Source organism: Erinaceus europaeus, unplaced genomic scaffold (assembly GCF_950295315.1).
Source record: "Erinaceus europaeus unplaced genomic scaffold, mEriEur2.1 scaffold_622, whole genome shotgun sequence".
Lineage (NCBI taxonomy): Eukaryota > Metazoa > Chordata > Mammalia > Eulipotyphla > Erinaceidae > Erinaceus > Erinaceus europaeus.
In genome coordinates, this window is record NW_026648158.1 from 61,544 (window position 1) to 75,736 (window position 14,193).

General features: G+C 50.3%; 1 protein-coding gene across 1 annotated transcript in view; it reads left to right on the forward strand.

Moving 5' to 3' along the window:
* The window catches only part of LOC132536643 (nucleolar protein 4-like), a gene marked incomplete at its 3' end in the record, with an annotated part of 63,153 nt that extends 50,273 nt beyond the window's left edge, over positions 1-12,880 (forward strand). The window contains exons 2-3 of the mRNA XM_060184778.1: positions 6,091-6,246; positions 12,724-12,880. Coding sequence (XP_060040761.1) covers positions 6,091-6,246; positions 12,724-12,880 — 313 coding nt within the window. The remainder of the gene's footprint in view (positions 1-6,090; positions 6,247-12,723) is intronic.
* Positions 12,881-14,193: the final 1,313 nt, after the last annotated feature.

The window sequence follows — 14,193 nt, forward strand, 5'->3', positions numbered from 1 at the left end:
TAATCCACAATTGGCATCTGGGCAGGTGTTTTGAATTTATGCTAATGTTGTCCAATAGGAATCATTAGAAATGAATTTATGCTAATGTTGTCCAATAGGAATCATTAGAAAAAATGGCCTTCACTAGAGAAGAAAATATTAACATATTAGGTCTGGAAGCACAGAGCATTTCTAAATTTAATGAGCCAATGCCAGGTCCCCACAAGTTACCTCTCTGTCTCTGATTGTAGAGACAATCTAATCAGTAGTTCTCAAAATCTATCATGCCTCAGAATCATGAGGTGTGTGTGTGTGTGTGTGTGTGTGTACGCACAAGTGTGAAGGGGATGCCTATTAACACCCTGGAAGCATCCAGAATTGGCAGATCTGTGGCAGGGCCTGAGAATCTGCATTTGTAATATTGCCTCAGCTAAGCTCATGCTGGGCAAACGTTTAGGGGCCACACTTTGAAGACCACCATTTAAGTGTTCTGAAATGACAGCAGTATTTAAGTAGACATTTGGCCATTTCCTCAATGCCTTGCCACCTGATCTTTAGTTTACAACCCCAAATGGGCTGGTTTTGAAGAAGATACTGTCATCCATGAAAGTTAGTAGTTCCATGAATTTTTTTTTTTTTTAACTTATTGCCATGTCTGGTTTTGTTGGGCCCTGTCTGGCAGACTGTTTTGGAGTTGGCTGGTTTAAAAGGATGGAGTGTGTTGCCATGGCAATAGTCTTCCCCAGGAAGGAAGGCCCCAGAGGTCGGTCCTACGCAACTGACCATGTGTTTTCCATGGCTTTCCCCATGGGGTGCTGGTGCAGCAGGGTTCCATTCCATCACTCCTGGCTGGCATCCCCAGGAAGCTGGGGACAGTAAGGAGAAGCCAGGTCCCATGTAGACCCAGCATAAACGAAGTGAGCTTTCTTTTGTCAGTCTTGCTGATGACGATGGATGAGATTAAGCTAATTCGGGTGGAAAACAGAAGTGGCTGTAGCTGGCAGGGGCATCCCAAGGCTGTGGAGACTGTATTTTCCTCTCCCTGAATTAGCTACTCTCGCCTGGCAGCACCAAGCCTGGATTCTCAGCTGGGAAGGTGTCCTCTCCTGTAGCATTCAGCGTGAAGGTTACTACTTCTCTGGGTGCAGGGCCCTGCAGAGGTGTCTGTCCTGGGATCCCTTTGTTCTCTTCCCAGGATTCCCTTGAAGGTCTCTTGGTCCTCTTCCCTTTGGATGGAGCACACACAGCATCTAGTGGCCATGGCTCACCAGAGGACAGTTCATGTGGTTGGAGTTTTGGTCGTTACGAGCTGGCTCTCTCCCTTCCTGGGTGCCCTCTCCCGTCTCGGTAGACTGATCACAGTGCCCACACTTGAACATCAGAGGAGATGGCAATCATGTTTCAAGGAGAGCTCCTGAAAATGCTCCTCGGAAGTGTTGCTGGGATAATTTTATGGCCCCATTTAGTTGCTTCTGTCTGAGAATGGAGATAGGAGGCTGGATAGAGGCAGGCTGGGCACTGGGCCGTGTGTCTTGTTGCTTACTCGGGGTTGGTTCATTACACTTGACTTCAAGGAAACTGACTTCAAGTTTGCTTGGCAGCCCTGGTGTGTTATTTAGGAATTACAGTATAGAAGAGTACTCATCACTTCTGATACCGGGGATTACTTCAGACCCATGCTGTATTCTGACATAAGATAAGAGCAGATTCCTAAACACAAAATGTCCAAGCACAGTGCATTGGAAGGAAAAAGGTGAACATTTAGGTTGTGGGCTTTCGCTTTTTTTTTTTTTTTCATGAGAGCACTGCTCAGCTCTGACTGACTTATGGTGGTGCTGGAGATTGAACCTAGGAGCTCAAAAACTCAGACATGAAAATCTTTTAGCATAACCACTAGCATTGGAGCAGATGTCTGTTCTTTTTTTTTTAATACTTTTAAAAAATATTTATTTTCCCTTTTGTTGCCCTTGTTTCTTATTGTTGTAATTTCGTTGTCATTGTTGTATAGGACAGAAAGAAATGGAGAGAGGAGGGGAAGACAGAGAGGGGGAGAGAAAGACAGACACCTGCAGACCTGCTTCACTGACTGTGAAGCGACTCCCCTGCAGGTGGGGAGCTGAGGGGCTCAAACTGGGATCTTTATGCTGGTCCTTGTGCTTCACACCACATGCACTTAACCTGCTGTGCTACCGCCTGGCTCCCCTCCCCAGATGTCTGTTCTTACCAGGTCCTTGGTATTCACAACTAGACCTTTTCAGGAATACTTCACAGGTAAGGAGCTGAGTTTCATGCGGTCAAGCAGTGATCTGACCAATACCACCAAGTTGAATAGGGTGTATCTCACCTGTCTAAAATGCTGCCTTTTTGTCAGCATATTTCTAACACCACTCCTTCCCACCAAATATTACTACCCTTCTCAAGCAATATCTGTTGTGGCTTGAGACAATTTTATGAGCAAAAGTTGATTAACTTTAAAGCAGGTAAAGCTTTATTAAGAGCTAGGGGCCAAGAGACAGCTTAGCTTGTGAGAGCACACTATTTGCATGCCTAAGACCCCAGAGGCTGCAGGTTCAATCCCTGGCACCACCTTAGGTCAGAGTTGAGTAGTATTCTTATCTCTCTATTCTCTCTCATAAGAAAAATTTCTTAAAATGTAATTAACATGTGCTAACTGCTTTATAATGAAGCTATAACATTATGCCAATGGATAGAGTATAAAAATGTTGTAGATTTACCTTCCCCAATCATGTTTTTAATTAATATTCTCTTAAAATTAAAGTTTAACATATATGCAAAAAAGTGCATAGAGTATTAAATCCTCAGATTAAGGACTTTTTTTGTTGTTGTTGTCCTGCAACTTTACTGCTCTGGGACTACCTTTTCAAATTCTCAGAGACAGAGAAACAGAAAGACAGGAAAAGACCACAGCACTGAATCTACCCCCAGTGCTGTGGGGGCTGGGCTTGAGCCTGGGTGGTGGGCATGCCAATGTATGCTATCCAAGTGAGCTATCTTGCCAGCCCCAGATTAAAGACTGTTTACAAGTGAACACACCTGTATAACTTCTGCACAGATGGAAAAATAGAAACCCACTTATATTTTCATTCTTCTCAAAAAAATTTTATTAGCAAGAGACAATCCAAACACCACAGCAGTCCCTTTCCTGGTGGTCTAATGGCTAGGATTCAGTGCTTTCACTGCTGTGACTTGGGTTCAACTCAGGGAATATTTTGGTTTAATCTCCAGCACCACCATAAGTTAGAGCTGAGCAGTGCTCTGGTAAAATAAATTAATAAGTAAATATTATCAGGGCATCACTTTAGTATAGGCAGGGGCAGGGATCAAATCCAAGATCTCACGCATGGAAGCCAAGTGATTTACCAACTGCTAACCTCCCCAGTCACTGTATTTTAATTCTTAATATTTTCTTTTTCTTTTTGCCAGCATGATTCTCTGGTTGAAAGTATATTGAAACTGATTCATCATATTGTCTGCCTTACCTGGTTCTATTATCATAATATTATTTATTTATTTTAATTTAATTTCTTTTTTCTTATTCTTTTCTTTCTTTCTTCTTTTTTTTAACCACTGTTCAGCTCTGGCTTATGGTGGTGCAGGGGATTGAACCTAGGACTTTGGAACCTCAAGCATGAGAGTCTCTTTGCATAACTATTATGTTATCTATCCTTGCCGTCATCATAGTATTTTAAGGTCCCCACAATGCTGGCTGGCTATAGGTCAGCATGAGTTAGTCACTGATAAGCTCTTACAGGTGACCCAGGACTTTGGGTGGGTATGGGGGGGGGGTGCTTTATATATTTCCAGGAAAAAGTTAACACTGATTTCTGAGTTTTTTTAAAATTTATTTATTGTATAGAGACAAAAATCGAGAGGGAAGAAGGAGATATATATTTAGAGAAAGATAGATACCTGCAGCACTGCTTCACCATTTGTGAAGCTTTCCCCTTACAGGTGGGAGCTGCAGGCTTGAACCAGGATCCTTGCACACTGTAATACATATGCTTTACCATGTGTGCCATCACCTGGCCGCAACTTCTGAGTTTTAAAAAAGAAAAACCATGGGATTTTACAGTTCATGGAAGTTGAACAGTTTGCCCACAGTCTCACAGCAAGGGTGTGTGTGTGTGTGTGTGTGTGTGTGTGTGTGTGTGTGTGTATGTACAAACTAACACTCCCTGCATCCCCAGCCCCCGAGCCCAGGTGCATGCTATCTGGGAAGTCCCCATTGAAATGAATCCTGACCAGGGAGAAAGCCTTTGGCAAAAGTGCTGATAAACTGGGCAGTGAGGTGATGCCCAAGTCACTGTTCAGAGACCCCGTCTGCTAGCTCTAGGGTTTGGTACTCTATACCTCAGATGCCCAGCTGTCGTCTTTCCTCCCCCATCTGCTTTCTTCCCTCAGGGGTGGGGGGTCACTGGAGAAGAGAGAGAGCTCTGTTGACCAGTCATAATTCACTGGGGGAAATGCTGGATAGAACTGTCCTGATCTGTGGCCTGAATGTGTTATGAACACTTGTCCCATCGGCATGCCACCTATCACCTCCAACTACAAAGGCCAAAGTCAGCCAACTGCTGCTCCCCAGCCATCATACCACTGGCAGGGCCTGACCCTAAGCCCCTCCCAGAGCCATGATCTTGGGGAGGGGGTGGTGGTAGTGTCAGAGCTGGGAGGAACTTGGCAAATGGCAGAGCACTTGTTAATAGCAGCCTGCATCCACAGCTCCTGCGGACTGGTTGGGTGCTAGTGGTGCCAGCGTATCTCCTTAACCCCTCTCGGGAGCTCTTCAGAAAGGTGCTGCTGCTGCTCCTGTCCTCTAGACCCAGGACTTGAGACTGAGAGGAGAAAAAGAATTATTAAGGGGCCTCATAAAAATTGGGGAAGGGTCTAAACTGCCTGGAGGGCCCTTCACCCAAGCAGCATGCAGGGCAGTTATTCAGTAAGCCCACTTTGGGACCGGTGTTGTCCCCAGCTCCCAGGAGACAACTCTGAGCCAACAGAGGAAGCCCACACCCTCACTCAACTTGGGTTCTTGAGTGGGGTCCTTTGGAGCAGAATTTCTTAGAGATTTGTCTTGGGGGACACTTGTAGAGAAAATCTTGCCTTTTCCCCAGATCATTCCACCATGCTCTTTGCTTTTCATCTTTGGAGCCCTGGAGACCTCCCTGTCTCCCCTTAGGGAGCTGATATCCCCATCTAGTGTGCATTCCATGCCCTCTGAACCAGGAGCTGTGCTTGGGAGCAGTCAGCCCTCCCTGCCCCCACCTCCACCCCCCAGCCTCCTGCCCTTCAGTCTCCCTGTACACTCCTAGTTGTGGGGGGTGGGGGAGGAGGGCAGATGTGGGCCAGGTGTCTCTTTGCTGCTGAAGGTTCCCACCTTGATCCTGGCACCCCTTGCCCAGGCCAGCTGAAGTGCTCTTATCAGCCTGATAAGAATTGGGGGGTGGGCCACCACCACCCCCTGGGCCTGCTGTCTGTTCTTCTCCATGTCTCTCCTAACAAAGAGCCAGGGTGCCATGGCTGGTGCTCAGCTGCTGGAGTGGGGAGGGTGGGCAATGGTGAAAAGCTTTTCTGAAGGCTGGGGTGGAGGCAGGAGTCACCCAGGTGATGGGACAGCCCCCCTGGGGCCCCATCCCAGGACCACAGTGAAAGGTTACTGCTAATTGGCGCACTCCTGATGGGGCCCGCATCTACTTAGCACTCCCCCCTCCCCAGAGACTCCGCGGGCGCGCTTGGCACAGCAAGTGATCTGAGAGCTCCCCACCCGCCCGCCCAAGTCTGGCACAATCTGTCTGAAATTGTGAACATGGAGCCTCTTGGTTTTTCAATTTGTATTTTTGTTATTGTCATTCTCTGCCCATTGTCCCTGACTTAGTGGTAGCAGCCACCCTGACTCTGGTAACCCATCCCCTTCCCTGGGGCCCTCTCAGCCATCTCCTTTCACCCCTAGCCCGCCACCCCACCCCCCACAATGCTGTCACTGGAGGCCACAGGGTCAGGGAGCAGCTCCCCCTGACCCACCCCAGTGGCCTGGGGCCCTGCTCGCACCCTTGTCATCCCTGACACTAACACAGCCTGTCCACCCTGTCGCAGGGGGCAGATGGCCTGTCGGAGCCGGAGGGCATCTCTCTGAAGCGGGTCGCTGTGGTGGAAGATTTCTTTGACATCATCTACTCGATGCATGTGGAGAGCTCGGCAGAGCCAGGCAAAGCCCCCAAGCACGCCGGGCAGAAGAAAACCTACCGAGCGGTGAGATTTCTCTCTCTGCGCCTCTGCTGGCAGCCCCGGGCCTTGGCAGGAGGCCATGGGTTCTGCACATGTTGGGCGGAGGGCGGGGCAGGGAGCTGAGGCGTGATGAAACGGCCTTTGGGGACCCGAGGGGCACAGGGCAAGGGCATGGCAGCCAGAGATGGCTCACAGGGTGAGGGGGCGGGCCTGTGGTCTGAACACAAAGGAGACAGAAGCAGGTTGAAGCAAAAGAGAGTGGGAGGGAAGGGGGCCCAAGGAGAGCAGGAGGGAGGCTTGGTCACCCAGGTTTCCATTCCTCTTGCCCTACCCCCTTCCCCAACACAGCCCCTGCAGCCTGTTCCTGGCTTGGGGGGGGGGGGCTGGGGAAAATGGATAATAACCCTCATAAGAGCAAGTATTTCCTTGGCAGACACTGTGCCTGGCCTAGTCTGGAAGCTTCCTGTGTGTGGGTTCACCGCTGCCCCTTTCTACACACACACACACACACACACACACACACTTTTGGTTTGGGAGGGAGGCTAAATACAGTCCCCAGATTTGAGAAACAGAAAGTTCTCCAAGACTAGCTTTGAGGGGACAAAAACCCCAGGGACCTGGGCATTCGGTACAGGTAACTCCAGACACGAGTCTTCAATGCTAAGCCAAGGGGCCTTCACAGAGAAGGTGGTAATAATCTGGCAGAAGGAAGCAGAGTTGGCATCCTTGGGATAGAAAGTATGCTGCACCGGGAGGTGGAAGTGGTCAGAGCTGGAGGGCCCCACCCCCATCACCATGACTCCCCTCCCCCCAGCTCTGAACTGTTTGTCCAGTGCTCACCACCAACCCAGTAAGGCCCAGCATGGTCCACTCACACGAGCCTCACAGCAATCCTGTGACAAAGGCACAGTGGTAGTACCCCACCCCACCCCCACACACTCACACACATTTCAGTTAAGGAAACTGATCCAGAGAGTTGAGCCACGTAAGGTCATACAGCTCATGAGTGACAGCTGGTGGGTGACCTCATTTTCTCTTGGGCTTCCTAGAGACCTCTCTATCTGTGACCAGTCTCCCCACCTGAGGCAATGAACCCACACACACACACACACACACACACACACACAAACACACAAACCAAAGTCCTCTGCGTAGATAGCCTTGGTACTGAGGCCTTGTGGAGAGGTGACCCGCTAAGTCTGGAGCATCCCTATAGAATCCACATGTTTAAAAATCTTTTGTCCATGATGAATCCTAAGGCCACTCCAGGACCCTCAGAGGGAGCAGACTGAGGCCAGCAGGGAGGGAGGGTGAGTCTCCCTTCTGCCCCCAACTCCTGCTTCTTAGCATTTCTGCTTTGGGAGGTGACTCATGGGAAGGGAGTTATTTGTTTGTTTGTTAGATAGATAGAGATAGAGGGGAGGGGGAGGTAGAGAGGAAAAGAGACAGAAAAAGACACCTACAGCCCTGATGCCCCACTCGTGAAGCTTTCCCCCTGTAGATGGGGACCAGGGGCTTCAACCTGGGTCCTTGTGCACTGTAATGTGTGAGCTTAACAAAGTGCACCACTGCCTAGCCCCAGGGAAGGGAGTCCTTGAGGGAACTTCCACCAGAGAGGCAAAGGGAAGGACCCCAGGCTGGGACCTGTGTTGCCCCTTGGCATCAGGGAGGCCCAGCATATTTTCTTAGCACTCCATGTGCCAGGCTGTGCACCTAGCACATCCTCACTCCAGCTCTCAGGCCTCTACCTGCAGGAAGTATGTATGTAGAGAGCACCCCCATCTGCAGATGACTTAGAGAGACACAGAGCCCACTTTGAGGCCACCTGGGTCTGTGCCCTAACCTCTCCATCCCTGCCCCTCACAGATAATAAGCATGACAACGACTTACTGCTGGCTAAGCCCACCAACCTCTATGACCTCTCGAACTCCTCAGTACCCAGCTCTGGGCATCCCAGTGTGTTCCTGAAGGTCGGGGCTGCAGCTTCCATGCTGTGGAGAGGGCAGGTCTGGGATCATCCTGCCTGCATGCTCTTTCCTGGGCTAGGCGGGCCAGCCCTTTGCTCTGCCCTTCCTGGCGTCTCGTCCATATGTCCGCCGCGTGCCCCACTTCCCTCTGCCCAGCCTGGAGCTGGCACATGACTGGCAGGGAGCCAGCTGGGCTGTGCACAGAGCTGGAATTTCAGCAGCAGGGCCAAGGCTAAGCAGAGCAGACCAGGCCCTCCTGCAGTGGGTGTGAGGCCAAGGGGGCCATTGTGCTTCCCTCCTCCCCTGCACCTCCTCTCCCTTCTCTTCCTCTTCCCCATCTGTCACCCTTCTCATGCCACACTTCTCTCTTTCGGGGGAGTAGTGGTAGTGCCTGGATGCTTTTGTCCCCCTCTTTTCATCTGCTCCCATTTTCTTCTACCATTCTACATTTGGGAGCCCCCTGCCCCCCATCCGTGACTGTTGGAAGAGAGCCCCCAATGGAACCCTGTGCTGATGGCTGCAAGAGAGGCACAGCCTGGCACCACAGGGTTTGCTTCAGGCTTTTGGCCCAGGGGCAAGGGGGCCTGTCTCTGTGTGCTTTGCCAAGCCTGAGTCCTGGGACTCTCTGTGACTATCTCCAGGGCACCAGGTGCCTGCTGAATGCCTACGGGCCTGGGGGGGATGATGGACACACACCTGGTGAGGACCATAAAGGAGACACATTCTTCATGGGGAGAAGTATTTTCAGCACAACCCACTGCCCAGTGATGCATGTGAGAGGGCAAGTGAATGAGTTTTCTGAGACTGAAGTTTCATGAACCAGGAGGTAGATGACCATTTACAGTGTACAGGGCAGGGGCATTTTCATCAGGGGCAGGAAACCCCTGCCTTATGCTCCCTCTGATGTAGTATTTGCCAAGGCTTAGAGGATCCCAGGGGGTCTTGCCAGTGTTGGGGGGGGGAGGCTCTGGAAGGGGTGTTTGCAAAGCTCTCTGAGCCTGTAGAGGGGACTGAGCATTTTTCAAGGGGCCTTTCTGGTTTCTCTACCTCTGTGGGAGCGAGCCCCTTTGTTTCCTTCCTCTCTCCCAGGGCACTGGAGGGCTGGGTCAGGTTCTGGAGTCTGGATATGGCTGCCCAGACCACTTTGGAGTTGGAGCCAGATGTGGTCAGTAGCTGCCCAGGCCCACCACATGCTAATCCACCCACAGGGCAGAAGGAGGAGATAGTATAAAGTGGTGCAAATCCCCCCCCCCATTGGCATCATCTGTCTCTGTCCGCCTCCTTCGAGTTGGAGAGCAAAAGTGGGGCCTTGCAAGTCAGCGACTCTGCAAATAGCTTCTGTTCTCTCTGCCAGCAGAGCCTCTCTTGGTTTTTACTGCGGGAAGGGGGGGGGGCAAATTCATGTAAAAGGCGAGGTCCAGGCAGGAGGCCCCCCCAGCACAAGGCAGCAGGCAGCTGAGGGAAGCCAGGTGGAGACTGGGTCTTGGCGGCTCCATCCCCACCTCTATCTGCTCTGCCTTTTGGGATCCCGGATAAGAGTCTATTTCTGGAAGCATAGCTGTAGCTCTAAAACTGTCTGAAAGCCACCACCCCACTGACTAGAGCATCTATGGGGCTCGCCCTCCTCATGCCCACTCTCCCCATGTCCTGTGTCCTCAGGCATTCATAGTCACACAGGGACATCAGTCCCAGTCTTCATATGGGTAAGTGGGGGGCTGGGGGAGATCCAGCTCCAGAGGCAGCTTCCTCCTCCCTGTGAGTCCCTGCAGCAGAGCTGGAGTGGGCTGGGCTCTGCCTGTCACTGCCTCACCAGGGAGCTCCTAGCAAGGCTGCAAACATACCAGCCATTCAGGCCAGGCCTTCCCTCTCTGTCCCTCTGTGGGATCCACGGCCAGAAGAGCTGCATCCATGCCCCCACTCCCTGTGTTTCCTCTGATGGCTTTTTCCTGATACTGGGTCCCTGCAAGAGTGGGAGAGCTGTGGTCACCTCTGTGGCCCCAGACTGGCCAGATGGCAGGAAGAGCCTCTGTCCACCCTGCAGGCAGCCTGAAACAGAGCAGCCAGCCCTTCCAGGGCTTCCCAAGCCCTGCAGGGAAAAAAAAAAAAAAAAGGTTCTCAGCCTAGTGACAGACATGCTCCGCATGGTTGTTCAAGGCTGTCTCTGGTGCTGGGATGAACCCCTCCTTCTTCTTCCCAGGAGCCTGCCACCCTCCTCCCCAGTCTTCTGCCCAGCTTTTCTGAGGCCTCAACTGGGATGCAGCCCCCGGAGGTGCCTTTGTGGTCCTCTGTTGACACAAATTCCCCACAGCCCTCCTCCTGCAGGTACCCCTTCTCCTACCCCACTCACTCTTACCAGCCCTTCTGCCCAGCCCAGCCCAGCCCAGCCCAGCCCCTCTGTCTGGCCTAGCCCTCCTAGACCATCAGGCTCAAGAAGGCCACATGGCTCCTGAGACTAGCAGGCAGCTCAGGACTGGGGCTGATCTTTCACCTGAGGCCCTGACACCTGCAGGGAGGGTGCCCAGCAGAAGCTGGGGTTTGCCCTTGGCCCTGACCTCCAGCAGCAGGCAATCAGACAAGGAATTTGGAAGGGAGATAACTCATCAAGGAGCCTGCCTGCTCCGTAGAGCATCAAATCAGCTGAGAAATAACAACTGTGTCACCAAAATTAACTCCGTGCTTGCAGCCGGCCGTCAGGCAGGGGTGGCCCCGGGAATGGCCACATGGTGCTGGACTGGCTAGGAGCATAGGCTGAGTGGGTGTCCTGGTGGCCTGGCTTCCACCTGATGCCCCAAGGCTCCTCTAGCCCTGCTCACCCTTCCCTGTCCTGCCTCCTGGTCTCTGCAGAGCTGGAACACCCCAATGCAGGTGCCTCCCCAGGGAGCAGACTCTGTGCTGTCCTGCAGAGCAGCCCCTCCCGCTGGTAGCTGACCAGCCAACTTTTCTGGCCTGGCTGCTGTGAGGACACAGAATGCCGGGCCAATGCTGCCCCTTAGTGGAGAGGAGTGGGAGGACCCAGGCTCTGTGTGAAAAGAACCCTGAGCAGCCCACCCTCACCCCACACAGCTGAAACCCAGAACAAGGGGACAGGACTGGGCTCTCGTGTGGGCCCACACCCTCCCCTCCATCCAATGAACTGCCTCTTTCCTGCCCCACCCCTTTCACCTTTCCCTCAACACCCCTAGCCAGGTGTCCCTGGCAGCCGTGGGACCCTGTGACCCCAAATACAGGTTAAAGAACTGCGTGACCTTGGGTGGATGGCTTCACTCTCTGGGCATTGGGGGGCAGGGGGAGTCCCTAGGAACTTGTTCAACTGGAAAAATATGCCCCCAGGGCATCAGCCTTTTAGTTCTCTTGAAGAGGGTCTCCATCTATGGCAAGAACTTATAGCACCCTGGGTTCTGTTCACAGGCCCCAAAGCCAAAAGACTTATAATATGGGCCTCAGTTTCTCTGTCTCTAAAGAGGGAAATGGTTTTGTCCCACTTTGGAGAGATGCTTATAAACTCATTTCTCAGGAGCAGCAGTAAAATGTTCTGAGAGGAGTGCTACGTACTATAACATAGGTTAAAGACTAATGTTGAAATGCATTGCTTTGTCAGGTTTATTTTTTTTAATTTATTTTTTATTTAAGAAAGGATAAATTAACAAAACCATAGGGTAGGAGGGGTACAACTCCACACAATTCCCACCACCCAATCTCCATATCCCACCCCACCCCCATAGCTTTCCCATTCTCTATCCCTCTGGGAGCATGGACCCAGAGTCGTTGTGGGTTGCAGAAGGTGGAAGGTCTGGCTTCTGTAATTGCTTCCCCGCTGAACATGGACGTTGACTGGTCGGTCCATACTCCCAGTCTGCCTCTCTCTTTCCCTAGTAGGGTGTGTCTCTGGGAAGTGGAGCTCCAGGACACATTGGTGGGGTCTTCAGTCCAGGGAAGTCTGGCCAGCATCCTGATGGCATCTGGAACCTGGTGGCTGAAAAGAGAGTTAACATACAAAACCAAACAAATTGTTGAACAATCATGGACCCAAAGGTTGGAATATTGGAGAGGAAGTGTTAGGGGGGTAAGTGTCAGGTTTATTTTAAGGTGTATTTCATATGATATAGAATTTCACATGAGAGAGAGATCAAAATATCACTCTAGCATATATGGCACTGGAATCAGGGTTGAATTAAGAGCCTCAGGTATGTAGCTCTGTGCTCTACTAGTTTGAGTCATTTTCATAGCTGCTGCTTTGTTATTTAGTTGAAGTATTTATTTGTACCAGAGCACTGCTGATGGTGGTGCCTAGGTTTGAACCCAGAACTTCAGAAGTCTTTTGCATAATACTGTGCTATCTTTGTCCGTTTAAAGCACCTTCACTGGCTCAATTCCATGACTCAGAATCAGGACACCTGCCCCTTGCTCCTAAAACCCCAAACCTTCTTGGCAAGGGCCAGGCACCTGACACCAAACATAGCTGTTGGTAGCCTAGTGGCCTGGCAGCCCCCCAGTGGATCCCCATGACCAGTGACCACTCCTCTTCCTCCCCCAGATTGCGGAGACCTATGCCTTTCTTCCACGTGAGGCTGTGACCCGCTTCCTGATGAGCTGTACAGAATGTCAGAAGAGGATGCACTTTAATTCCAATGGCCTAGAGCCCAAAGGTAAGGGGCTGAGGGAGCCTCTGCAGGGTGGGGATCCCCCACTAGGTATGTCTGTACTTTCTTGGCATGGACAAAAGAAAGTGCCCCCTCCCAACAAGTGATTTTTTTAATTGTTAAATTTCACTTTCAAACCAGCAGGATGGGGGCTGGTGGTGGTGCACGAAGTTGAGCGTACATGCTGCCATGTGCAAGGACCCAGGTTTGCGCCCCCACTCATGAGCAGAAGCTTCATGAGGGCTGAAGCAGGGCTGCAGGTGTCTATTTCTCTCTCCTTTTCTATCTCTCCCTTCCATCTCAATTCCTTTGTCTTATTAAATAAAAAATTAGTGGTTCGGGAAGTAGCACAATGTATAAAACATTGGATTCTCAACCATGAGGTCCCGAGTTCAATCCCCGGTAGCACATGTACCAGAGTGATATCTGGTTCTTTCTCTCCTCTTATCTTTCTCATTAATACATAAGTAAAATTTTTAAAAGATAAAAAATCGTGGAGTTAGGCGGTAGCACAGCGGGTTGAGCGCAGGTGGCACAAAGCACAAGGACCTGCGTAAGGATCCCGGTTCCAGCCCCCGGCTCCCCACCTGAAGGGGAGTTGCTTCACAAACAGTGAAGCAGGTCTGCAGGTGTCTATCTTTCTCTCCCCCTCTCTGTCTTCCCCTCCTCTCTCCATTTTTCTCTGTCCTATCCAACAACGATGACATCAATAACAACAACAATAATAACTACAACACTAAAATCAGGGCAACAAAATAAATAAATATTTAAATTTTAATAAATAAATAAATAAATTTATATTTATTTATTAATAGATAAATAAATAATAAATATATCATGTGGTATGTTGATATATTGATGAATAAATTTATTTACTAATATAAATAAATTTTAAAATTTTAAATAAATAATAAAAATTAATTAATTTGTATATTTATTTATTTCCTTTTGTTGCCCTGGTTTTAGTGTTGTAGTTATTATTGTTGTTGTTATTGATGTTGTCATTGTTGGATAGGACAGAGAGAAATGGAGAGAGGAGGGGAAGACAGAGATGGGGAGAGAAAGAGAGACACCTGCAGACCTGCTTCATCGCCTGTGAAGCGACTCCCCTGCAAGTGGGGAGCCAGAGGCTCGAACCGGGATCCTTAAGCTCCTTGTGCTTTGCACCATGTCTGCTTCACCCGCTGTGCTACCGCCCGACTCTCAAAATTAATTAAACTTTTTAATTAAAAACTTTAAATTAAAACAGGAAAAAAATGGCCACCCAGAACAGTGGATTCATCATACAGGCTCCAAGGCTCAGCAATAACTGTGGTGGCAAAATAAATGAATCAATTAATACAGCAGAAAAATTCTACTGTCCT